The sequence below is a fragment of the Pipistrellus kuhlii genome, unplaced genomic scaffold (genome assembly GCF_014108245.1).
Source record: "Pipistrellus kuhlii isolate mPipKuh1 unplaced genomic scaffold, mPipKuh1.p scaffold_m20_p_12, whole genome shotgun sequence".
In the NCBI taxonomy this organism is placed as follows: domain Eukaryota; kingdom Metazoa; phylum Chordata; class Mammalia; order Chiroptera; family Vespertilionidae; genus Pipistrellus; species Pipistrellus kuhlii.
The window spans coordinates 19009843-19032856 of record NW_023425427.1 but is presented as its reverse complement, the minus strand read 5'-3'; the positions used below and the strand labels follow the sequence as shown (position 1 = coordinate 19032856).

Genomic DNA, 23014 nt, shown 5'->3' with positions numbered 1-23014 from the left:
CTGTTCACTGGCAATCCTACATCACACTATAAATGTAAAGCAATTTTTATCTCTAAAACTGGGTAAAATATAAACAAAGTCACTTTGTATAAAAGAACTACCAATGTAAAAGTCTGACAAGGGTATTTTGTTTGTTTTTAGTAAGCTAAATGCCACATAACTGCATTTTTCTGTAGAAGGCAAATAATATACTTTTCACAATCAGGTTAAAGAATTCAATAAAATCCTGAAATGCACCTCACCTAAAATTCAGAATGTATAACACAAGTATATCCTTATTTTTCAGTAAAATAATCTGACTTAAAAATGTATCAGCCACTCACTATATAGGAAAATTTCTAGATTTTAAATTATTATTGTTTATTTTTTTCTTTTGTTGATTATACATTTTCTTACTGGCAGATCAGTTAAACAAGTATATAAAAGAAATATTTAAACTATTCTTTTGGCAGAGGATAAACTGTGCAGATTAAATGCCTCATTTTAATCTGAAATAACAGTTTGGAATCATACAAATTTTTAAGAAGAAATATAAACTGTCTAAAAACAGATTCTCTTAGTTGGTAACACATTTCCAGAATAACTCTCAAAAAAAAAAATTCAAAAATACTCTACTTTAAAAATGTCAATACCATATGGCTTTATGAAATAACTTCTAAAATTATATATTTTTATTTAAAAAGGATCCCAAGTTTTAAATAAACTGCTAACAATAACATTTTCTTCACTTAAAAGTGCATATTTGAGGGGGCAACATACTTTTTGGACAAATAATTTTTACAAATTTTTAACACATAAAAAAAAAATCACAAAATATTTTTAAGGGGGAAAAGTTTTCACCAAAACTCATTTTTATATAGATTGCAATAGATGACACTTTTCCTTTTTCTTCTTTTTATAGCATCAGAATTCTCAACGAGGTGCTTTGGCAGTTTTAAGATAAATCGTAGTCCCCACCAAGACATACTGGCATTAATGATGTCCCTGGAGATGACAATTGCCTTGATGACTCTGGATGAATGGAGACATTTCTGGACTGGTTCTCTAAATCAGCAGCAAAGGTGCTCTCTTCTCTTACATTGAACGTTTGTTCAAGTGAAGCTGGCTGGAGTGGAATATTAATTACAGTTCTGTTGGCATTATTTAAGTCATTAAGAGTGGTAATATCACAGTCTTTGTCCAGAACACTGACTTCATCTTCTATTGTAACTATATCTTCAGTTTCAAATGTTTCCAAAGGAGCCAAAAGTTCACTTTGTAGAGTGTCTTGAGGATCGATATTATCACAGAATGTACTACTCTCCTTTATTTCAGAATCCTTATCACTTTCACTGTCAATGGTAATTACAACTGGGGAATGTGAAGCATTATCTCCATGGTGTTTCTTATGCTTCTTCTTGTGTTTCTTCTTTTTCTTTTTATGATGTCTATTTGTATCAGTAGCTTTCCCTTCATATATTATCTCTACACTTAGGCTCCGGGTTCTCCTTTTCCTCTTCTTGTGTTTTGTGTCTCTGTCTGATGATCGGCTATCTGAAAAACTATCACTCTCGTTTTTATAATTTCCACCCATTTTTGATGCAGATTTTTGGCAATGACCTTCCTTTACTTTAGAAGTAAAGTCACGAGATGGTTGAGCCACTTCGTTAGTACCCTCCAAATGTCGTGTTTTGTATTTTCGCTTCCCTCCAGGCTTTTCATTTCTCACCCGGTCAGGCCCTGTAGATGCAGCCTTTGATCTATTACTAGATAGGCTCCTTGACCTGTGCCTTTCATAGTAGTAATATTTTCTTTCACTGTGATTATTTTTCCTCCTAGCATTTGTTCTTTCAGAAAAGGATTGAATTCTCAATTCTGGACTTGAAGATTGTCTGGAATAATGAGCTCTAGATAGAGTTCTCCTCCTATAAGATGATTCATAGCCATCTCGATCCTTGTTTCTACTATAGTAAGTATACTCCCACTTATATCTGCTTCCATAATTATTTTTTAAATAATAATGATCTCTAGTTCTGCTCTGTGATCTTCTTTTACTATGATCACTGCTACGAGATCTTGATCTGCTTGAGCTTTCACTACTTAGAGAAAGAGTTTGGCTTTTTCTCGACCAACTACTATCCCTAGTTCTTGACCTTTTTTTGTCTCTTCGACTTCTAGGTTTACTACTCTCCCTGCTTCTGGATCGTTTTCTTTTCATTCTTTTCTTCCCATGATGCCTTCTACGATTCTTCTGATCATGCCCACTTCTACTCTGGGAACGTGAATCTGAACTCCTCGATCTTCCTCTCCTTCTGTGTCTATGGTTATATGGGGAATATACTCTGTCTTCTCTGACAGATGAGCTCAGGTCTCTAGGAGAGGACAATGATGTACATTGTTTCTCTTCCTTCTTTGACTTGATTCTTGAACTGGAATCACAATGACCTTTATTTATTTGCTCATCCTTTCCAAGGACAGAGCGTGGAGATGAACATCTACTAACATCACTATCACCAGAACTGTAAGACTGCTCTTGTTCTTGCGTCTTCACAGTCTCTCTTTTCTCATAAGAGCCCAATTCCTCAGAATCCGAGGACAGTTCAACAAGTTCTGGAGTCCTCTCAGCTAGTGGCTTAACAAACCCAACAATGACACAATTATCTGAAGAAGAATCACTGTCGTTATTTAGGTCCTCAGTGGTTTGTATTCCCTGTATCTGAGATGTAGCTCTTTCTGTTACAAGTTCTTCATCTGAACTATCGGAAGTATTTAAAAGGGAAGACATGACAGCATGTACTTGTTCAGAGCTTGAGTAAGATGGCCCTGGTGTCTCGTCATCCCATGGTGCCCGACTGACAGTGGCCACATTAACATCCATCTCTCGGGTCTCAGCCTCATCTGGGGAGATAGTTATGACAGAAGAATCCGAATGGCTACCTTCTTCATAGGAAGGAGCAGGGCAATCATAATTAGCATGCTGATCAAAGGCTGCCATGTTAAAAGGAGACCTAGCAAAACTGATGAATTCATGTATAAAATGCTCAGTCCGATTAAGTAAAAATGGCCTTAAATCAGATACAAATGCCTGACTCTCCAAGTCATAGCGAGTAACGTTACTCATAATGATGTGCTGTACTATGTTCACCAAAGATCCATGAGCTCCAAAAAGAACTGTAAGTTCCCGTTTTAACCAGGGAACTAATCTGTGAAGACAAGCTGGATTTCTACGGAAAAATTCAGCCGAAATATCCCTGTAGCGACCACCATCTTCAATATTTCTAACACGAGCACCAGCTCGATAGAGAGTTCGCCTAAAATTAATAATATCTTGTTCTTGAAGTTTCCGCAAAGATCTTTCATCGGTTGGCCTCCTTGGAATCTGTCTCATAAATTGAGAAATTTCACCATCTCTGGATCTTGTTGAAATGCCCAATCCTTCAAATAATACTCCACTGTCTGGTGGAGTTGTTGTTCTTCTCATGGTTCTACTGGGTGAATAAAAAGGACCACTTCGCTCTCTTGTCATAGTTGTACGATAGCGAAATCGTCGACCATCAGGGGTGGCAAAAGAACCATTACACGAAGGCCTTAGGACGTACTCTTTGAAGTCATCTTCTGCTCGCACAGAATGGAAAATAGAATCAAAGGGCTGTTTACAGAGTGGACATTCAGCTTTGTTTTTAGACCACTCTTGTACACAGCGAAAACAGAACTTATGTAAACAGCGATCTAAGTAAGACACATTATCAAATCTATCCAAGCAAATAGGACACTTAGAATCAGGAGACGCATCAGCTGGTACTGTCTGTTGAAATTTGCTAGTGCCAGCTTTGGGTGAAAAGTTGTCCATTTTATATTCCTTAGCTGCTGATGCCATTACCTGTAAAAGGGAAAAATTTACATCAGTAATCCTGTAAAACAGAAAGGACCAACTTGAAAAAAATACAAACATACTTTGGCGAAAATGGTTCATTACCTTTAAAGGGGCAGTGTCACCTACTGACATAATACTAAAGTATAAGTTCAAAAGACAATTGTCTGGATTTGAATCCTTGTTTCATACTAGTAGTATGCCTGCACAAGTTACTAGCTCTAGGCTTTGATTTCACCTGTAGATCATTGCATCACAGGGTTTGTGAAGATGTAAAAAGCCCTTAAAAAGGTGCCTAGACCATAATAAACTTTCAAAATATTATATAACACTGTTATTCTTTTAGCCCTAGCTGGTTTGGCTCAGTGGATAGTGTCAGCCTGCGGACTGAAAGGTGCTGGCTTTAATTTTTCTATCACTCTCTCCCTCTCCCTTCCTCTCAGAAATCAATAATTTTTTTTAAAAAAAATAGAGGAGAAATATTTAATATATACAAAAAAGTACAAAAAAAAATATCCCAAGTACCCATGCATCTACCACCACTCAGACTAACAACATTTTCTCTAGTTAGTCCACATTTCTAAAAAAAAAAGTCCCTTATCTACCCTCCTATCCTCTGTAGAAAACAAAGACCTCAAAACATCACAGTCCTCAGTTGGCGTTCTTTTTTTTTTTTTTTTTTAAATATATTTTATTGATTTTTTACAGAGAGGAAGGGAAAGGGATAGATAGCTAGAAACGTCGATGAGAGAGAAACATCAACCAGCTGCCTCCTGCACACCCCCCTACCGGGGATGTGCCCGCAACCAATGTACATGCCCTTGACCGGAATCGAACCTGGGACCTTTCAGTCCGCAGACCGACGCTCTACCACTGAGCCAAACCGGCTTCGGCGAGTTGGCGTTATTTCTATGTGTAGTTTTATATCTTTCATATACATACCCCAAATAATATAAACTACTGATTTATTTGTGGTAAGTTTTGCACATGCACCTTTAAAAAAAACTTTAGTAATAACTTTATATGGTGATAGGTGGTTATTAGGCTTACTATGGTAATCACATAGTGAGTATATAAATGTTGAATTACTATATGGTGCAATCTGAAACATAATATTGTATGTCAACTAGCCAGGACTGGTTTGGCTCAGTGGATAGAGCATCGGCCTGCGGACTGAAAGGTCCCAGGTTCGATTCCGGGCAAGGGCATGTACCTTGGTTGCGGGCACATCCCCAGTGGGGGGTGTGCAGGAGGCAGCTGATCGATGATTCTCTCTCATCGATGTTTCTAATTCTCTATCCCTCTCTCTTCCTCTCTGTGAAAAATCAATTTAAAAATAAATAAATAAATAAATAAAAAATATTGTATGTCAACTATACTTGATCTTAAAAAAAAAACATTAGTGAGATAATTTGCATACCAGAAAGTTCACCTGTTTAAACCAATTCTGTGTTTTTTAGTGAAATATCCTTTTAAATACAAAAAGGATTTTTAGTGAAAATTAAATTAAATACTAAATATAAAACCATTCAAGGGCAGTACATGGCTCATAGCAAATGCTCACTAAATATTAGCTGCTGTGATTATTACTACACCATTGTTACTATGCTATTATAGTCAGTAAATTACTAATTTCCTTTCAACCCCCTTAAGCAGCCTTTCACTTTATTTTTTTCTCTCTTATGTTTTATTAATTTTTTACAGAGAGGAAGAGAGAGGGACAGAGAGTAAGAAACATCAATGAGGGAGAATCATCGATCAGCTGCCTCCTACACACCCCCCAACCACGGATGTGCCCACAACCAAGGTACCCGCCCCCGCCCGGAATCGAACTTGGGACCCTTCAGTCCACAGGCCGACCCTCTATCCACTGAGCCAAACCAGTTTCAGCTAAACAGCCTTTCTTAGCCTTTTTATTTAATGGAAAGTCAGCCAAAATGTATCCTGAATTATGCTTTCAGCCCCTTTCCCTTATTATCTTTACCCACAAGGATCATTAGAATCTTAAAAATTAGTTTTATTTATTTTAAATTTATCGGTTTATATTGCCTATAATTTAAATGAATATGCCAGAGCTGAAATCTAATTTGCATTACGTTTTAGCCTTATTATCTTATAAAGTTCATTTAGCTGCATTTTACGCTAATCATTTTATATATGCTAAATACTAGTTTCTTCCTTTACATTTTCTTGAGCCTATTATTAATCTTTTAAAAAAAATTAATTGATTTTAGAGAGTAAGGGAGAAGGAGAGAGAAGCATCAATGATGAGAGAGAATCATTGATTGGCTTCCCCCTGCATGCCAAGAATTGAACCTTAACCTCCTAATTCATAGGTAGATGCTCAATCACTGAGACAAGCTGCCTGGACTATTATTCATCTTTCTCTACCTCCTCTATCACAGGAATTCCCACCACTAGTCAACTACTATCAAGTTAATCAAATAACAGAACTGTAATTTTCTAAACAATAGACTCATTGGTTATACCAAGTTCTAACAAAAATAAACCCCACAACAAAAATCTGAAATTGTGAAATCAGTATTTTATCATAGATTTCAAATTAAATGTGCTCATCTAGGGCATTTTAACTTTTTCAGAGCAGTAACTTAATAGAAGCTCAATGCTGAACAGGTTTCTTCAAGGGGTCTATTTCTAGTTTTCTATATTCTACAATGGAAATGCAAAAATCATCATTGTTCGTAATAGAATCATAAATATAGAACACCAATCATTTTTGTCAATATATTTAAACTCCGAAACCTTAATATTGCATGCATTTCTCAGCATTTCCTCCTATTCTACAATATTTTTTATTCTCCTACTAAGGAAAACAAAAAGCAAAACAGACAACAAAACCTTTAGGGTAAGACACAACTAAAAAAAATTGGCCTGCTATATTTGGTCAAACATTGAATTAACATACCCTAATGCTTTGGCAGAGACAGACCAAATGATTTTGCGAGCTTATTCTGGAGGTTCCCACCCCTGCTCTCTCTATAACAAAGGGACTATTAGACTTTTACATACATTGTTTCTAATTGTTTAAATTGATTTTTAGAAAGATAAAAGAAAAAAGAAGCATCTATTTGTTGTTCTACTTATTTATACACTCACTGTTTGATTCTTTTTAAAAAAATATTTTTTAAAATATATTTTATTGATTTTTTACAGAGAGGAAGAGAGAGGGATAGAGAGTTAGAAACATCGATGAGACAGAATCATCTATCAGCTGCCTCTTACACACCCCCTACTGGGGATGTACACGCAACCAAGGTACGTGCCCTTGACCGGAATCAAACCTGGGACCCTTCAGACCGCAGACCGACGCTCTATCCACTGAGCCAAACCGGTTTCAATTGACTTTTTAAATTGACTTTTACAGAGAGCAAAGGAGAGGAAGAAAGAAACATCCATCAGCTGCCCCCTGAATGGAACGAGCCCGAAACCTGGGCATGTGCACTGATTGGGAATCCAACTATCAACCTTTGGGTGCAGGGCCGTTGGTTGACTATATGGTTTTGCATGTCACCGATTAAAAACAAACGAATCTCACCCCCAATCATCACCACAATTAAATTACCTACCAAAACTTCCATTCACTCAATCACTATCTGCCCCATCTCAGTACTGCCCCTTTCCTTCCTGGGTGGAAACCGCAGCCCACGAGGAAAGCCACACGGACTTTAATAACAGTTGGTGCCAGCCCACAGTGGGTGACAGACACCACACCGACAACTCCATCAGCCACGGTGAGGGTCCACGCTTCCTTCGGGTGAGAACGGCCACCGGCCAGGCCGTAAGACAACCACCACCACGTGCCTCACGTGACCACAACGAACTAAAAGACCGTTATTCCCATTTTACAGACAGGCTGCTCAGAGAGGCACATCCGCCACAGAGAGGCACATCCGCCAGAATCCATCCGCCACACCCCTGACAGTGGAAATGCCACCATTCAGACTCGAATCGTGTTGGTCCCTCCCCACCCCTGACCAACGTCTGTCCCCCTCCCCAGCGCTTCTCGGACACGCAGCCCTCCGCCACCCACCGGCACCAAGCCACAGGTGCGCTGCCCGGGCGACCTCTCAGCTCCCCGTCTCTGGAGGCTGTAGGCCTCCCTCTCGAAGGGAGCTCCCGCTCGCCCAGCCCTTCCGACCCCCACACCCCATTGTTCCCGACCTCACTCACCTCGGAGAACGTCGGCGAAGGCCGGGCCGGAGCACTGGTGGCAGGCTCCCGACCGCCCAGGAAGCCGGGCCGGTGACGGCAGGATCCGCGAAGGCGTACCCGGCGACTTCTCCGCGGGCCCTCGGGAGCCGGAGCATGAAGGGGCGCTTCACCCTCCTCGCGAGACAGCGGAGACCCCGGCGGCTGTTGTGACCCCTGTGACGTAAAGAGCTCATCACCAATGGTAGCGTGGACAAAGCGCAAAGCCCCGCCCTCGAGGCCACCGGCGCGTCAAAACAAAACACCCGCCTGCGTGACGCATGCGCATTGGGAGGGCGCCGGCCCTGGGGGCGGAGCCAGGTGCGCTCGGCCCCTCCCCCTTTCCCCTTTTCTCCCTCCCCCCCTCCCCCCAAACCCCTGCGACCGTTCCCGGCTCGAGCGCGCAGCCGACCCTCCCGGGCACAGATCCCTCCGAAGGTCCCTCGCCATCACCGTTTCCGTTACTCCTCTCTGGAGGTTACAAAAGGCAGTCACTCAATGTTCGCTCCCAACGTGGCAGGAAAACACGAAAACTAGTGGGTCTCGTTTAAACCTACCCAGACTCTGCGAGAAGTTACTAAAAGAATCTCTTAGTAGTATGGAAAGGAACTGAGTTACACGGAGGTGAAGTCACTTTACCTCCTAGGAAACAACAACTCCGAGATGGGAATGGAACCCAAAGCCAGGGCCCAACCAGGATGCTGGTCTTCGGACAGAAAGATCGACTCCAGTCGGAATAAACAGGAATCCGCTTGAGGACACGGCCTTGAAATCTTCGCAAAATAGACCGTTTTTCTACCAAGACTGCTTTCCCCTTCGCCACCCCCTAAGTCAGGGTTAAAACCCTATTTTTTTTTTTTTTTTTATGATGATATCTGGGATAGACCCCGGAGAGAGAAAACACTGCCCCTAACGCGGCCCCGGCCCCGGTCCTCCCCTCCGGCCGCACGTGCGAGCGTCCCGAACATCCCGGGGCCAAACTAGTGCCAGCGCCCGAGCCAAACCGCCGCCCGGGAGCTTCCCCTCTGACTCTCTATCTGACATATCTGACGCTCAACAAACACTTGTTGATTGGCAGGTGCGGGACGCCGGAGAGCGGACGCCACGTTATTGCTCCTTACAAGTCGCCATTTACATTAAACGTTATGAAAGACTTTGCTTCTTGAAGAAGGGCTGAAATAACGGGATTCCCACAACGACTTGTCACTGTTATATAAATGTTCTATCACTGTTATATAAATGTGGTATTGTTTACGCCAAAGGTAAACACACGAAAGACTTATCCATAGGATGTGGGAACAGATGCCAGAGGAAACGTTAATTCTCCCAGAGTTAGACGCCCGGGGTCCTATTTACTCATTACACATACTCATTTTTCCAAACAGACTTTAAAATGCACAAGACGGTACATTACCTTGCATTAAAACTGCACTGCAACTGAAAGAACCCGTTGGCGAGGTGCGCCTAACTCTCTAAACGGCAAAGAAGAGCCATTTAAATCCTCCTCCCCTGGGTCTGACTCCCCTGCGGGGAAAGGCGGGCCCGGCCCGCGGGCCCGTGGGCCCGCCCCCCGCTCCGGGCGGAAGCGGCCGCCGCGCGGCTGGGAAAGGCTCCCGGAGGCCAGGGGGCGGGCCTTCGTGCCCGGATGTAAGATGGCCGCCGCCGCCGCCCGACAGCCGCCGCCTCGCAGGTTACGCTAGGAGGGCCTGCAGGGCCTGCCCGCGCCCGCGGATCGCCGTGGTCTCCTTACCATGAGGCCAGTGAGTCGCCGCACCCTGGACTGGATTCGCTCCGGGGTAGGTCCCGGGCCTCGCGAGGCTCCACGGTGTCGACGCCCTCGTCCTCCGTGGCGGAAGCCCCGTATTTCTTCAGCTCCCACAAACTCAAAAACCCATTCCTGAATTAAGCTTTTCTCTCCCTCACCTCGGCTCCGCCTCTTCCTGGAGGACACGCTCTTCCGCTTCTTACGTAAGGACAGTGGGGTGGATTCGGCTCCGGAATTCCATTTATTCGTTTGTTACTGTAATTCCCACCTTAGCAACCTACATGGCAACCAATGGGGAGGAGGCAGCGAGGAAGTACTACCCACACTGAATTTTTTTTTGCTTTTACTCCCCCTCTTGCTTTCTTTTAATTTTTAATCAATTTATTTATTTTAGTTGCTCCTCGCGATCGTATTACTTTCCTGGGGATATGTCATCTATGCATCGACAGTAGCCGCTCGACGACAACTAAGGAAGAAATACCCAGACAAAATATTCGGGAATGAATGAAATTTATAATTCCTCTAGATTTTATTCTATGCAAATACTTCATGTTTACCTGACACATGTCTATAAAGTAAAATCCGCAATACAAAATTTCCAAATTTATTATTGTATACAGCCCTTTATAAATAAACCATGAATGTGCTACCTTTTCCAATTCGTATACTTTTAAATTCTCATACAACAAAGCATCCTAGATCTGACAGCCTGAGTATCAGATCATAGATGAAATGACATGCATTTCAATTTAGAGTTCCTAAAATACTTCTTTTAAAATGCCTCTGAAAGCCACCTTTAAAATAAGAGTATGTGGACTTTCTAATCTTTTTAAAAAAATATAGACAGCCACTATATTGACTTTTCACAGAGAAGAAGAGAGAGGAATAGAGAGTTAGAAACATTGTTGAGAGAGAAACATCAATCAGCTGCCTCTTGCACACCCCCTACTGGGGACATGCCCGCAACCAAGGTACATGCCCTTGATCGGAATAGAACCTGGGACCCTTCAGTCTGCAGGCCGACACTCTAGCCACTGAGCCAAACCAGTTTTGGCATGGACTTTATAATCTTATATCTGTTTATTACATTTTATTCTGTTGCATACCTATACAACAGACTAGATTAAGTATTATGTAAGAAAAAAGTTATCATGTGACTAATTTTCTACATCTTTTTTTCTGACACAAGAATGGCCAGAAAAAGGTGATTATTCATATTTTTTTTAAGCAGGTCCAGTTTGTATTTACAGGTCCAGTTTGTATTTATTGTTAAATAACTAAATAAAGTCTTAAATTGTATAGTGTTTGGGAAGAAATAGGCAACACATATCCGAGAGTAAACTTTATTAAAGTTACTTTTCCAGAGAATATATTCAGTAAATATGATAATATACCAACAAAACTTAGGCTCATATGCCTTTGAAATTTTAAATCTTCAATGATGTTGATCAGGAAATTCTTTCATTGGTGGAATTACTTCTCCAGTCTCCAGAATTATATCACCCTAGGAAAACAAACACATATTAGTAGGAAGATCTTGTCTGCAAGATATATCCACTCAGTCAGAACTCACACTGAAAATGTAGTTCAGCTTTGGCATCACAATATAACAGGACTTAGACAAAGCAGTGGCTGTCTAACGATGGGAAACCAGTATTCAAAATCTTAAGGTATAAGGGAAAGAATAGGGGAAGTTTCACTCAAAACAAAATGACCAGAAAGAGCATGAAAGTGGTCTTCACAAAGGGATAAAGGAATAATGTTTATTTGCAAGGCCCCAAGAAATAGAAGCCCTAGAAAAAAGTTCCAGAGAAACACCTTTAGCTCAATATAAAGAGGTAATGTATTTCCAGCAATTACAATAAATGTGTTAGGCAATCAGCAGTTTATCATTTGGCCCAGGCAGTAGAGACAGAATGCAAACTTTGCCTGGAGAGCTGGTTCAGGTGTCTTTTCAAATCTAGATAGAGTGTGTGTGATAGAAAAGGCATGGGCCTTGGAGCCAGCACCAAGTGGTAAGAATTGTGGGAACTCCATGGACAAGCGATATAATTTCAGGCAAATGACTTAGCTTTAGTTTCAGCTTTGTGCTCAAGATTACAGATTCTGTCAACCTGACAGTGATGAATGACTGGGTAGAGCAGAATTATCCCTCATCCGCACCCCAGCCATTTCCTGACCTGGTGCTGCTCAGTATTGTTATTTAATACTAATAATAATAAAAAAAAAAAAATAGACTTTATGTTTAAGCCATTATACATTTTGGGGATAATTTATTACCACAGCTAACATTACCCTAACAGAGACATTAATACTCTGAAGTGGTATTAATGCAGCTGTAATAAAAATTAAACCACATGGCAGTCTGGAGGCAAGGACATTGGCATTGGAAGGTAAAAATAAAATGAAAGCCAGTAATAACTTGGAAGCAGACTTTCTAAGGAGCTTGAGGTTCTAGGAGAGGAAGCTGGAAAAAGTTACGAGTTCGAATATTAGTTGCCTTGGAAAAGTACTTGAGGAAACATGAGCTCAGGTAAGAAGTAGCTGATTTGAAAGCAGATATAAAGAGTAAGATATTCAGGACCTTTCTGGATTGAAAAAGCAAATTGCTTCTGAATCTTTAAACAGTAAGGGTTAACAAAACATTCTGAGAAACAGAAGCCCAATAAAGCTCAGTAAACAGGGACGCAGCCCCTCGTCAAAGATCAGATCGAAGTGCAGTGTGTTTCAGACAGCCTCCGCACAGCTGCCACTGAGCTGAGAGGCAGCTGCATGAGGACAGAGAAAGGAGAGAACGTGGTAACTGTATAGAAAGATGCCCACCTCCCATTTTCAGCTATAAGGACTACCTTACACTATTATACTATTTCCTCCTTTTTTTCTTTTATTTTTGAACAAGAATATACAAAATAAGCACTTGAAGTGACAGTGAAAACAAAAGGAAAATTTTAGTCAAATAATCACTTGGGAAGGGAAGAGAAAGAAAAATAGTGAAAAAACAATACAAAAATCAGATGCTTTAAGACTTACCGGGAATAATCTGGGCTTCCTTTCAACCAAGGCATATGGTTTTGTCTGCAATAAAAGTAATGCTCTGTTAATTATGGTAGAGTTTCTTCTAAAATTATAGATCTTATACCAAATGTTAACTTAGTTCCACCAGCTTTCCACCAAACTCCAGACTCATACAACCGTTTACTCAATATCTACTTGGCTGTCAAGCAGGCACCTCAAACTTAACCATGTCCAAACGTAAGCTTCCCCAGTCCCTAACTCGCCCCTATCTTGGTACAAGACTCTTTCATGCTCCCAAATAAGTAGGACAAAAACTTTGACTTCTCAGCAGATCCTGTTGGTTCTACCTTGAGATTATTTTCTGAATGTGCTTCTACCCTTGTCCAAGTCCCTATCATTTTTCACCTGGGTGCCACCCTACAGTCTAATCTCTACACTGCAGGCAGAGTCAAGTAATTCTAACATGTATCACTCCTCTGCTCAAAGTTTAATTCTTTGAGACAAAGCCAAAGTCCTTGCAGTGATCTCTAAGACCCTGCACAATCTGGCCCTTGGCTAGCTCTCTGAACTCCAACCTCCTCCTCCTTGCACTATAGTACTTACACTATGGTAGCTCCTTTGCTATTGATCCAATCAGTTGGGCCCACTTGAGCCTCAGAGCCATTATATTTAACCAGAGGCTCGGTGCATGAATTTCATGCACTGGAGGGGGGGGGGCCCTCAGCCCGGCCTGCATCCTCTCGCAGTCCAGGACCCTTTGCTCCTTACCACCTGCCTGCTCCCTGCTCCTTACCACTCAGCTTGCTGCTCCTTAGCGCTGCTGCGGAGGTGGAAAAGGCTCCTGCCACTGCACTTGCCAGTGGTGAGCTCAGCTTCTGGCTCCCTGTGGGAGCGCACTGACCACCAGAGAGCAGCTCCTGCGTTGAGCGTCTGCCCCCTGGTGGTCAATGTGCATCATAGCAACTGCTATTCTGGTCATTCGGCCATAACAGCCACTTAGGCTTTTATTATATAGATGATTCCTCTATCTGAAATGCTCTTCTAGTTATTTGCTAGGTCCATGGCCTCAAGTCATTTATGTTTCTCTTTAAATAGCACTTCCTTAGAGAGGCCTAATTTAAAAAAACAGCCCCTATCATTCTCTAGTCTTTTCCCTGCTTAGTTTTCCTTCTACAGACTTATCACCTCCTTTTACACCTCTTTATCTATTTATTGGGAGTTTCCAAAACCAGAATAAACATTTCACGAGGGCAGGGATTCATCTGATTTGTTCACTGCTGTATCCCTGTTTAGAACAGTGCATTGAACATAGGAAGAACTAAACAAATATTTGTAGAATAAATGTATTGATTAAACATATACATATTCATGAAATACCAAACCAAAAAATGTATGGCATGATATAAATCCAGAGAAACTAAAGCCAAAAGAAACTTAGAATACAATTAGAGGATATTAAAGTGTTTTGAAAAATATTTTACATAATACAATGTGAAAACATTAAAATGTCTTTAAGAATTCTAGTCTGGCTGGTGTGGCTCAGTGGTTAAGCTTGACATATCAACTAGGAGGTCATGGTTCAATTCCCCGTTAAGACACATGCCCTGGTTGCAGGACACATCCCCAGTAAGGGGCATGCATGAGGCAGCCAATCAATGATTCTCATCATTAATGTTTCTCCCTTCCTCTCTGAAATCAATTAAAAATCAGAGAGAGACGGTAAAATTCAAGCAGGCAGTAAAGGTGTTAGCAAAGTGGCTGCAAGGGTTATTAAGTATGCAGTCCTGCCTAAATCAAGAGAAAATAAGGTAAGAGAGAGGCCTTCAGATCTATACGGACACAAAACCTTTAATTATGTCCATCTTTGACCCAGGAAAAATCACCTGCAAGTACTAATCCCTCAAATAAACAACCATATTAATTGAATTGTTGACCCAGTGCAGCTTGTTAAATTCACTTCTTTTAGGATACAAGTATCTTTTCAATCCTAGAAAAATTGTTAAATATAGGTATTACAAAGTAAATCAAATCCAGAGTATAAACCAGTGAATGTCAAATTTAGTAAGTTCCAAAAACAATGGACAATCCATATATTGTTTATAGTATTTGTAATGTGTAAGGTAACCTGGCTTTTAGAGGTTTTAAAATACTAAATCTAGAATTCTAGTTAAAGAGCATAATTTAGACTTGTGATTTTAAGTTTTAAAAGATTTTGTTTCTTAGGGTCATTAATTTGCTCTATAAGTATTTAAAAATAAAATGTATAAATACAGTATGAAACATTTAAGAGAATTTGATTATATTAGTAGGTATAATTGTCTTAGGAGAATTCAACTTGAATTAATCCAAAAATAATGAGAGCAAAGAAAGGAGACTGTTCATATTTTCTTAGCTATGTAAGTAGTTTAACAGAATTAAAAAAAAAAATTTTAAGTAATTAGAAAAACGGTTTTTAAATTTGAAACTAACAAATTGAATATTAATTTATATTTCAGATAACTGAGAATAGTTCTTTTGCATATAAAAACCACTCTTGGATGTTAAAAAAACACACACACACACACAAAAAAAACCTGACAGAAAATAATATATTTTCTTTTCTAGGGTCTTGCATGTTAGACCCTACAGAAAAAAATACAGACCTATATGATATCAAGTAGCTTGTGGACTTGTAGGTGAACATAAATACAAAAACTTTAAGCCCATCAACTATACAAATATAAAATATTCTCTGAACCTTAGACATATAAATTGTTAGCCCCCTTTAATGGTTGCAGAAAGATTTCCTGTGTGTGTGTGTAACACTAAATCCCAACTCTAATTCCTACATTAACCTCAGATTTCTAAACCTAACACGCCCTGTCCACTGGGATATAATAACTCATGTTTCTAAACAACTTTACTTTCTCCCCAGGACCAGAAAGCCCTCCTTTACATAAATTACTCTGAACCTTGGTTTCATCCCTAACTTAACCTGGGCTGTTTCTTCCTTTGAAAGCATCTCCTGGTTTCGCTTTTCTTTTCCATTCCTGCTATCTTTGCCCTAACCAGATTCTCATCAATGAACACCTACTAAACGGTAACAGCGTCCAGCTGATTTGCTTGATGTCAGGACTTCCCTCCCTCCAATTCACCCCACATTTTATGTTTTCCTAAATATATCACTTTTATAAAGTCACTTTCCTACTTAAAAGTGGAAAGCTTCCCACTGCCTACCACATAAAGTTTAACCTCCTCTGCCTAGTTTTCAAGACCTTCATTAATTGGTTCCAAGTCTTGGTTAGATATGGCTATGCTCATTAGTGACTCCATATCTTTGTAACTAGAATAACTTTTCTCCAACATACTCCTACCAGAATCACCTATCTCCAACTTTACTATAAACCCCTTGAGTTCAGGAATTTTGTCTTATATATTTTTTCTATAGCAATAAAGGTAGAGAACATACTAGGTACTCCATAATTGTTGATCAGTGGATATGATCTGCTTAGTTAAGAGAACAAAGACGATGTCAGCAAGCAGAATTTTAAAGAGACCACACAATCAACAGAGAACAAGTCCTGTTAGAAAGAATTTTTTGAGAACCCCAGTTATTTGTTTCATTCTCCTTTTAACAAGCTAACTTCAATGGGATTATCTATAATTTGTTAGGCAATCCCTAACTTGTGTTTTACCTTGAAGTAATTTTAAGCTTACAGAAAGTTTATTGGGAGTTTGAGCAAGAATTATAAAAATATATATATTTTTTTTTACCCAATTATTTCATAGTAAATTGCCAACTGGTTTACATTAGGTTATTTCTACAAATAAGGATCTTTTTTAAAAGGACCATATTCTTAAAATAACTGCAATAGAGTCATCAAAATCAGGAATTTTAACTTTTTGAAAAGCCATATATTACTTACATTTAATTAAACCTTTTACCTAAAAGGATTCAAAGTTGTTCACAATCAGTTACAAGAGGCGCATTATTTCCACTAAATAAGAGCAGGATAAGGGATGCCCACATAGGAAATAATTTTGTACAATATTAAAAATAAATTCTGAAAAACACATATTTAAAACATACTTACAGTCACATGATATTTTAAGTGATAATGAATAATCCAGGCAGGTATAAGTACATGAGTAAAAATAAGGAAACCGTGTCGGTACGTATTATAGACCTATGGAGAAAAAAAAAACCATACACAAAATAAAACACATGTCCCATCTTTTACATTTGAGGTAGAAAAAAACAAAACATCCATAATACAACAATGTCATGGTTATTTAAAAATCTCTAAATTCTACAAGTTTCTTATAGTCTGTGGCTAACCTCACCCATTTAAATGTTTTCACTAAACACAGGACCTGCTAGGGGACACCTAGAGTGCAGGGCAAGTTGCATTAAGACAAGAAGCATTTGGCAAAACTATCGTAAGGCATTTATAGACTTAAAAAATATATTACTTCTAGCCCTGGCGGGGAGCTCAGTTGATTAGGGTGTTGTGTTGATACACCAAGATTGTGGGTTCAATCTTCAGTCAGGGCACATACAAGAATCAACCAATGAATGCATAAATAAATGGAACAACAAAGAAACCGATGTTTCTCTCCCACCCCACTTCCTCTCTCTCTCTCTCTAATAAATAAATAAATAAATAAAATTTTAAAAAAAATACTTCCTTATCTTTATTATAAGTTTGTTAAAGGTAAAGCATGGCATAAATAACAAAAGAATAATTTTAATCAATTTAACCAAAATGATCATACCTACATCATTTTTCAGGTAAAGTCATCTCCCTAATTTACCCACTTCAGATAATCATTTCAGATATTCTAAGTGTGAGGTGACAACCTGAGCACACCAATACTATAATAGAAAAAGTGTTTTACATACTGGGATAGAAGTATTCCAAGCTTACTTTGAGATACCTTTATACTATTTTGAGAAAGGCAAAGAGAACTAAGAGAAATGAAACGTTTCCAAGGCAGCCAATTTGACTGAAACATATCTATTCTTTCAGGGAAAGGATTCTAAGTGTTGTAATAGATATGACTATGGAAGAAAAAATTAACTCAAAGTAAGGTAAGATGGATTTCAACAAATGATTATTTATTTATTTACATCATAGAAGGGATGACTACTTTCAACCAGTGGCTACAAAGGATGAGAAAAGACTTGAATCATAGTTTAATTTTACCACTATTAAAAAAAGTAAGCCCTACCCGGTTTGGCTCAGTGGATAGAGTGTCGGTCTGTGAACTGAAAGGTCCTGGGTTTGATTTTGGTCCAGGGCATATGCCCGGGGTTAGGGAGCGTGCAGGAGGCAGCCTATCAATGATTCTCTCATCATTGATGTTTCTCTCTCTCCCTCTCTGAAATAAATAAAAATACATTTTAAAAAAGAAAAAAGTATCTAAGACCACTTTTTCAGAAAAATTTGCCCCAGGCTTTGAAGCACTGTAAGGAAGTAGATACACATAGATTTCAATGTGAACCTCCTTTAATTCCTGCCTCTGTGACCAAGGGTAAACCACTGAGTTTTTGTAGGCCTCAGTTTCCATTCATTAAGAACAGTTTTCTGTCTTGTAGGAGTAAAGAATTAAATAAAGTAACACATGTAAAACCATCAGCAAAGTGCCATGCACTAAATAAGTATTCAAATGTTATACGTATTAGTATTATTCCATTATTTTCAGTCAATCTCATAGCTAAGTGAAAGCAATTCTGAGATTATAGTGCTTATCACTCATAACTGATGTGACTTAATTAACGACCTCAAGAAAATATTCAGAGACCCTGAAAATAAAGACAGCTCCTTGAATGAGTGACTTTCTGCAGAGTACAGTGCAGGGATGGCATTTTTAAATGAAAAAGTGTATTCAACGTACCTAGTGGTAATCTAGAAAGGTGGCTCTTTCTTGAATATGACTCACTAAGCATGGCAACAGGATTCTGTCTATTTTGGCTATCACATGGGGCCTGTACCATCCGCTAGAGACTAGCTGTGCCTTATGATAGCTGGTTGTGGTGTTAGCTAGGTTAACTTCAACCTTAAACTAAGTGCTCTCAAATACTAAAATCGTGGAATTTTAACCAGTGAACCCTTGGCTATCAGTCTGAAGGAAGATCTGCACAATCCAGAGAAACCCAAACGTGCTGTAAAACCCGAGCAGAGACTCTGGCGCGCAGGCCAGGGCGCTTGGGACAAGGCGGCGTTCTGGCGAAGCCTAAGCCTCGGCAGGACCTCAGTCTCCTTCTCCCGGGAGGAACTACCGGACTTTTGCGGGCGCAGAGCGACGTCCGTGTCCTTGGTTTGGCCCCAAGGAGCAGGCATTCCAGCAGACAGTCTGGGGGCCGAGGACGGTTGTGCGGATGGCCGGTCACTCACCAGTCTCCTCCAGGGGGCCGGGTCCTGCAGAAAGTTATTCCAGAACCTTTCCATAGGCCACATCCTCTGCGGGGGCAGCACCGGCTCCCGGGGGCTCAGCTCCTGGTCCTTCAGCCATCGCCTCCTCAGCTCTCGCAGCTGCTGCAGCCGCAGCTTCTCATCTGGCGTGTACCCCGTCATGTCGCCGCCGGCACCCGGACGGCAGGACACGGCGCGCCCCCGGACCTGGGACCCGGTCACGGCCGCGCGCTCCCGCTGGGCTGAGCGACCTTGCGGGGACGCCTGGGAGCGGCGCGCCGTTATGACGTCACCCAGGTCTGCAGAGGCGCCAATCGCCGCGCGCTCGCTGGGCATGCGCAAAGCCTGCGCCCACCGAGCTTGGGGTCGGTCCTGAGCGCCGGGTAGAGAGGGTGGGAGGAGGGCGTTAGTTATGGGTTAAGGGGGGAAGACGGAGAGGTCAGAGGACTAGAGGTTCTGACCCGGAAGAACTGGAGAGCTGGGAGTTGGAAGGATGCGAATATGTGATTCTTTGAATGTGAAGTGCAAATGTAAAACTCTTTACGTGCCTCTCCCACCTTGGAATTCCTCTTCTTGTGACCTAAAGCCTGTGGATTCGACTCAACAATTCCACTTTTAGGACTTTGCCCCCAAAATATGGTGGTAAAAATATGAAAGGCATATGCACCATTACTCACTGCAGCACTATTTATAATAAATACTGGAAATTACGCCCCCAAAAAACTCCTCAATAGAGAACTGGTTGAAGAGATTGTAGTACAACAATACAATGACGTGTTCTATATAGAACTGGATTAATCTCTAAAATAGATTGTAAAGTCAAAACAGTTAAGGGGAGAGATAATAGTAATATTAAGTATATAAAATATTTGAATACATTAAAAAAATAGTGAAACTTTATTTTTTAAAAATATTACCTCTGGGGAAGAAAGGGAATAGGATAGAGGAGACAGGGATAGAAGCTAAACTTCTTTGAATATATCTTATTTAATAAAACTTCATATTATCACAAAACTACATTTACAAAAAACAGCCTCTGAAAATTAAAATTAAAAACTCATGGATCTAACTGATTTTGCTTAGTGGCATAATCTAGAAAACACATATCATTTCAAGTAACTCCCCCCCCCCCCCATTATTTTCCTTCATTCTACTAAAAATTAACACATATATAACAAAAATACAAATAAATATCAGTGTTTATTATAGTAAAATATGTTTACTTTTATAGAACTTTGTTACTTCAGGACCGAAAATCTTACACATTTTAAGTACTTTTAAACCATCAAATTATTGTACACCTAAAGAGAGATATACCTCAAGGACAAAAAAACTCAGCTATTTTAAGTAATTATATTGTTGGTAGTGATGAAGGCATTGTTAATCTGACACTGAAATGAAATGGTTTTGCTGGGATTTCTGTAATGGGTAAAAGAAAATACAAATGTAAACTGTATGAGTTTAAATAAAAACTCTATAGTCCTGAATTTTCATCAAAAGCATCATGATCAATTTTAGGCTCATTGAATGGCCAACCTAAGTAACCATGAACACCTCTAGTTCCTAGACTGTGACCTCTAATTATAATTTTTCATTCAAAGAAACTAAGATTCCTTGGAGTGGCAATTCTCAAATATTTTGCTCCCCAAAGTTCTTTAAACTCTTAAAAATTGGTGAAGACCCCAAAGAACTTTGTTTATGTGGGTTATATTTATATTGAATTACAATAACACTAGAAATTAAAATAAATTTTAAAATAACAAGCTATCCATTAACAATTATTTAGTGAGAAGAGTGCCATTGCTTTTACATTTTATAAATTTCTTGAATGATTGGCTTATGTAATGACAGGAGAATTCTTATAACTGCTTCTGCATTCAATCATATCACACAACATCACACATCATGTAGCCTATGGGAAACTTCATAACCACTTGTGAGAGAATGAGAGTTTAAAGGGGCAAATAGCAATTTAGTGTTATTATAAAAAGAATTTTGAGCCGAAACCGGTTTAGCTCAGTGGTAGAGCGTCGGTCTGTGGACTGAAAGGTCCCAGGTTCGATTCTGGTCAAGGGCATGTACATTGGTTGCAGGCACATCCCCGGGAGGGGGTGTGCAGAAGGCAGCTGGTCGATGTTTCTCTCTCATCAATGTTTCTAGCTCTCTATCTCTCTCCCTTCCTCTCTGTAAAAAATCAAAAATATATATATATATTTTTAAAAGAATTTTGATCTCACAGACCCCATGAAAGGATCAAAGGGACTTCCAGGGGAAGGGGATGGTCCCCAGATTACATTTTGAGAACCATTAATAGCTAATTCCAGGTCTGAGATAGGAAATGTAAAAGAAGCTTGTTTTAGCAAAAAGCAGGAGACTAGTAGAGTCAGGTCAAAAGGATTCAGGAGCCAAGCTGAATAGACTTCCATTCGTCAAAAATTGAACAACGATTAAAGCATTAATAAGTATAATGACATCAGTAAATTGAAAAATGTAAAATACATTCACATACATAAGTTTATAATGATTTTTCATTATAAAAAATATAATGAAAAATATAATGAGTTTTAAAAACTCATTATAAAATGAGTTTATAAAACTCATTGGTCACTTTTAAATGGCGTTAGGGAATCAATTCCTCATTTGGAAAACTTAAGTAGAAAAAAAAATACGCTTTTTTCTGGTCTCTATAAGTTGCATCTTAGAGTAGCAGAAGTTTATGAGAGGAAATTTCTTCAAAGAAGCAAAAACAACAACAACAATAAAAGGAGGAGGGAAGGCAGTTAGAATATCACTATTTTGCAACTATTAGTTCATTTAATGAATCAATGCAGTGATCAATAGCTTCTGATATCTCAAAAAGAGAGCAACTGCGCCTCCTATTGGAAGCTTACCTCATGCCTGTGAAGTTACTTTCCAAGCAAAAAATTGAACCTGAATCTGATCAAATTTCTAAATCTAACTACTCATTTAATGGCAATACAGAGGAACTCCTGTACAACACTGAAAGGACGTTCAGAAAAATCCAGATTGTAGAAGCTGCAGAGAAGTGACTGTTTCTTAAACAAAAACCAAAAATATCGAGCCCTAGCTGGTTTGGCTCAGTGGATAAAGTGTCATCCTTCAGACTGAAGAATTGGGAATCATTGATTGGCTGCCTCCTGCACACCCCACACTGGGGCGTTGAGCCCACAACCTGGGCATGTGCCTTGACCGGGAATCAAACCATGATTTCCTGGATCATAGGTCAACACTGAGCCATGCCGGTCCGGAGTGTGATTGTATTTTTAAAGGGAGATTTACCTCTTAGAGATACCTTCTGAAGTATTCATGGATGAAATGATGTGATATCTGGAATTTACTTCTTAGTAACTGGAGAGGGAGAAAAAAGTATGGTGGAAATAGATTAGTAATTAATTGGTAATTGTTGAAGCTGTCTAATAGGTAAATGGAGATTAATTATATGCCTCTTACATGATTTTGTATATGTTTGAAAGTCTTCCAAATAAAAACTTTTTAGAGATCTATGCCTTAAAGTAGTAAGTAAAGCATTTAAGCTATTTTTAATCCTCCTTGTTTTATAACAGCTACATTTCCGATTAAAACTCTGCAACCTACTTAGGCTAACTCTCAACTCTGTTATGAGGAAATCCAAACAATTGGTACTCAAGAGAGAGTAAGTCCCTGAGTGCTTACTCCCCCAAAAAAGGACTGTATGTAAGTCCTCAATGAGTCATTTGAAAACCCAAATAAATGTTTCCTTTGTGATAGAGTTAAAGACAT

The 23014-nt window shown here is 39.6% G+C and overlaps 4 protein-coding genes across 8 annotated transcripts in view; 1 reads left to right on the top strand and 3 right to left on the bottom strand.

Annotated features, from left to right (window-relative positions):
• DDX58 (DExD/H-box helicase 58) overlaps positions 1-9818 on the bottom strand; it is a 51586-nt gene extending 41768 nt beyond the window's left edge. Inside the window, exon 1 of one of the 2 annotated variants that reach the window (XM_036433602.1) lies at positions 9810-9818. The gene's annotated coding sequence lies outside the window, so the exon portion shown is untranslated. Of the gene's footprint in view, positions 1-8041; positions 8162-9809 lie in introns of those variants that run through there. The other variant, XM_036433601.1, reaches the window with a different exon arrangement.
• Positions 616-9943, bottom strand: TOPORS (TOP1 binding arginine/serine rich protein, E3 ubiquitin ligase). 2 transcript variants are annotated; one of them, XM_036433597.2, is made up of 3 exons: positions 9810-9943; positions 8042-8236; positions 616-3859 (listed from the first exon to the last, which is right to left on the bottom strand). In XM_036433597.2, exons 1-3 carry the CDS (start codon positions 9810-9812, stop codon positions 935-937), a joined length of 3123 nt encoding a protein of 1040 aa, XP_036289490.1. In that variant the 5' UTR covers positions 9813-9943; the 3' UTR covers positions 616-934. The 2 variants fall into 2 exon arrangements, with proteins under 2 accessions (XP_036289490.1, XP_036289491.1); XM_036433598.2 differs by lacking the exon at positions 8042-8236 and having other exon boundaries at positions 9810-9936.
• SMIM27 (small integral membrane protein 27) lies at positions 9674-10480 on the top strand. Of its 2 annotated transcripts, none has more exons than XM_036433606.2 (2): positions 9674-9855; positions 10219-10480. In XM_036433606.2, exons 1-2 carry the CDS (start codon positions 9811-9813, stop codon positions 10330-10332), a joined length of 159 nt encoding a protein of 52 aa, XP_036289499.1. In that variant the 5' UTR covers positions 9674-9810; the 3' UTR covers positions 10333-10480. The 2 variants fall into 2 exon arrangements, 1 of the variants encoding a protein (XP_036289499.1); XR_006741268.1 differs by lacking the exon at positions 9674-9855 and adding an exon at positions 9887-10027.
• Positions 10481-11151: 671 nt separating this feature from the next.
• Positions 11152-19519, bottom strand: NDUFB6 (NADH:ubiquinone oxidoreductase subunit B6). 2 transcript variants are annotated; one of them, XM_036433603.2, is made up of 4 exons: positions 19217-19514; positions 16913-17005; positions 12855-12899; positions 11152-11328 (listed from the first exon to the last, which is right to left on the bottom strand). In XM_036433603.2, the coding sequence occupies exons 1-4, from the start codon at positions 19394-19396 to the stop codon at positions 11260-11262; spliced, it is 387 nt and encodes a 128-aa protein (XP_036289496.1). In that variant the 5' UTR covers positions 19397-19514; the 3' UTR covers positions 11152-11259. The 2 variants fall into 2 exon arrangements, with proteins under 2 accessions (XP_036289496.1, XP_036289498.1); XM_036433605.2 differs by lacking the exon at positions 16913-17005 and having other exon boundaries at positions 19217-19519.
• Positions 19520-23014: the final 3495 nt, after the last annotated feature.

Coding starts and splice junctions, on each gene's coding strand:
- NDUFB6 (XM_036433603.2), bottom strand. CDS start 19,396: ATGACGGGGTACACGCCAGATGAGAAGCTGCGGCTGCAGCAGCTGCGA. Junction 12,900..16,912: donor ACTTAAAATATCATGTGACT/GTAAGTATGTTT, acceptor CTTTTATTGCAG/ACAAAACCATATGCCTTGGT. Junction 11,329..12,854: donor GGAAGCCCAGATTATTCCCG/GTAAGTCTTAAA, acceptor TTGTTTTCCTAG/GGTGATATAATTCTGGAGAC.
- SMIM27 (XM_036433606.2), top strand. CDS start 9,811: ATGAGGCCAGTGAGTCGCCGCACCCTGGACTGGATTCGCTCCGGG. Junction 9,856..10,218: donor TGGACTGGATTCGCTCCGGG/GTAGGTCCCGGG, acceptor TATTTATTTTAG/TTGCTCCTCGCGATCGTATT.
- TOPORS (XM_036433597.2), bottom strand. Junction 3,860..8,041: donor CTTCGCCGACGTTCTCCGAG/GTGAGTGAGGTC, acceptor TCCCTTTTACAG/GTAATGGCATCAGCAGCTAA.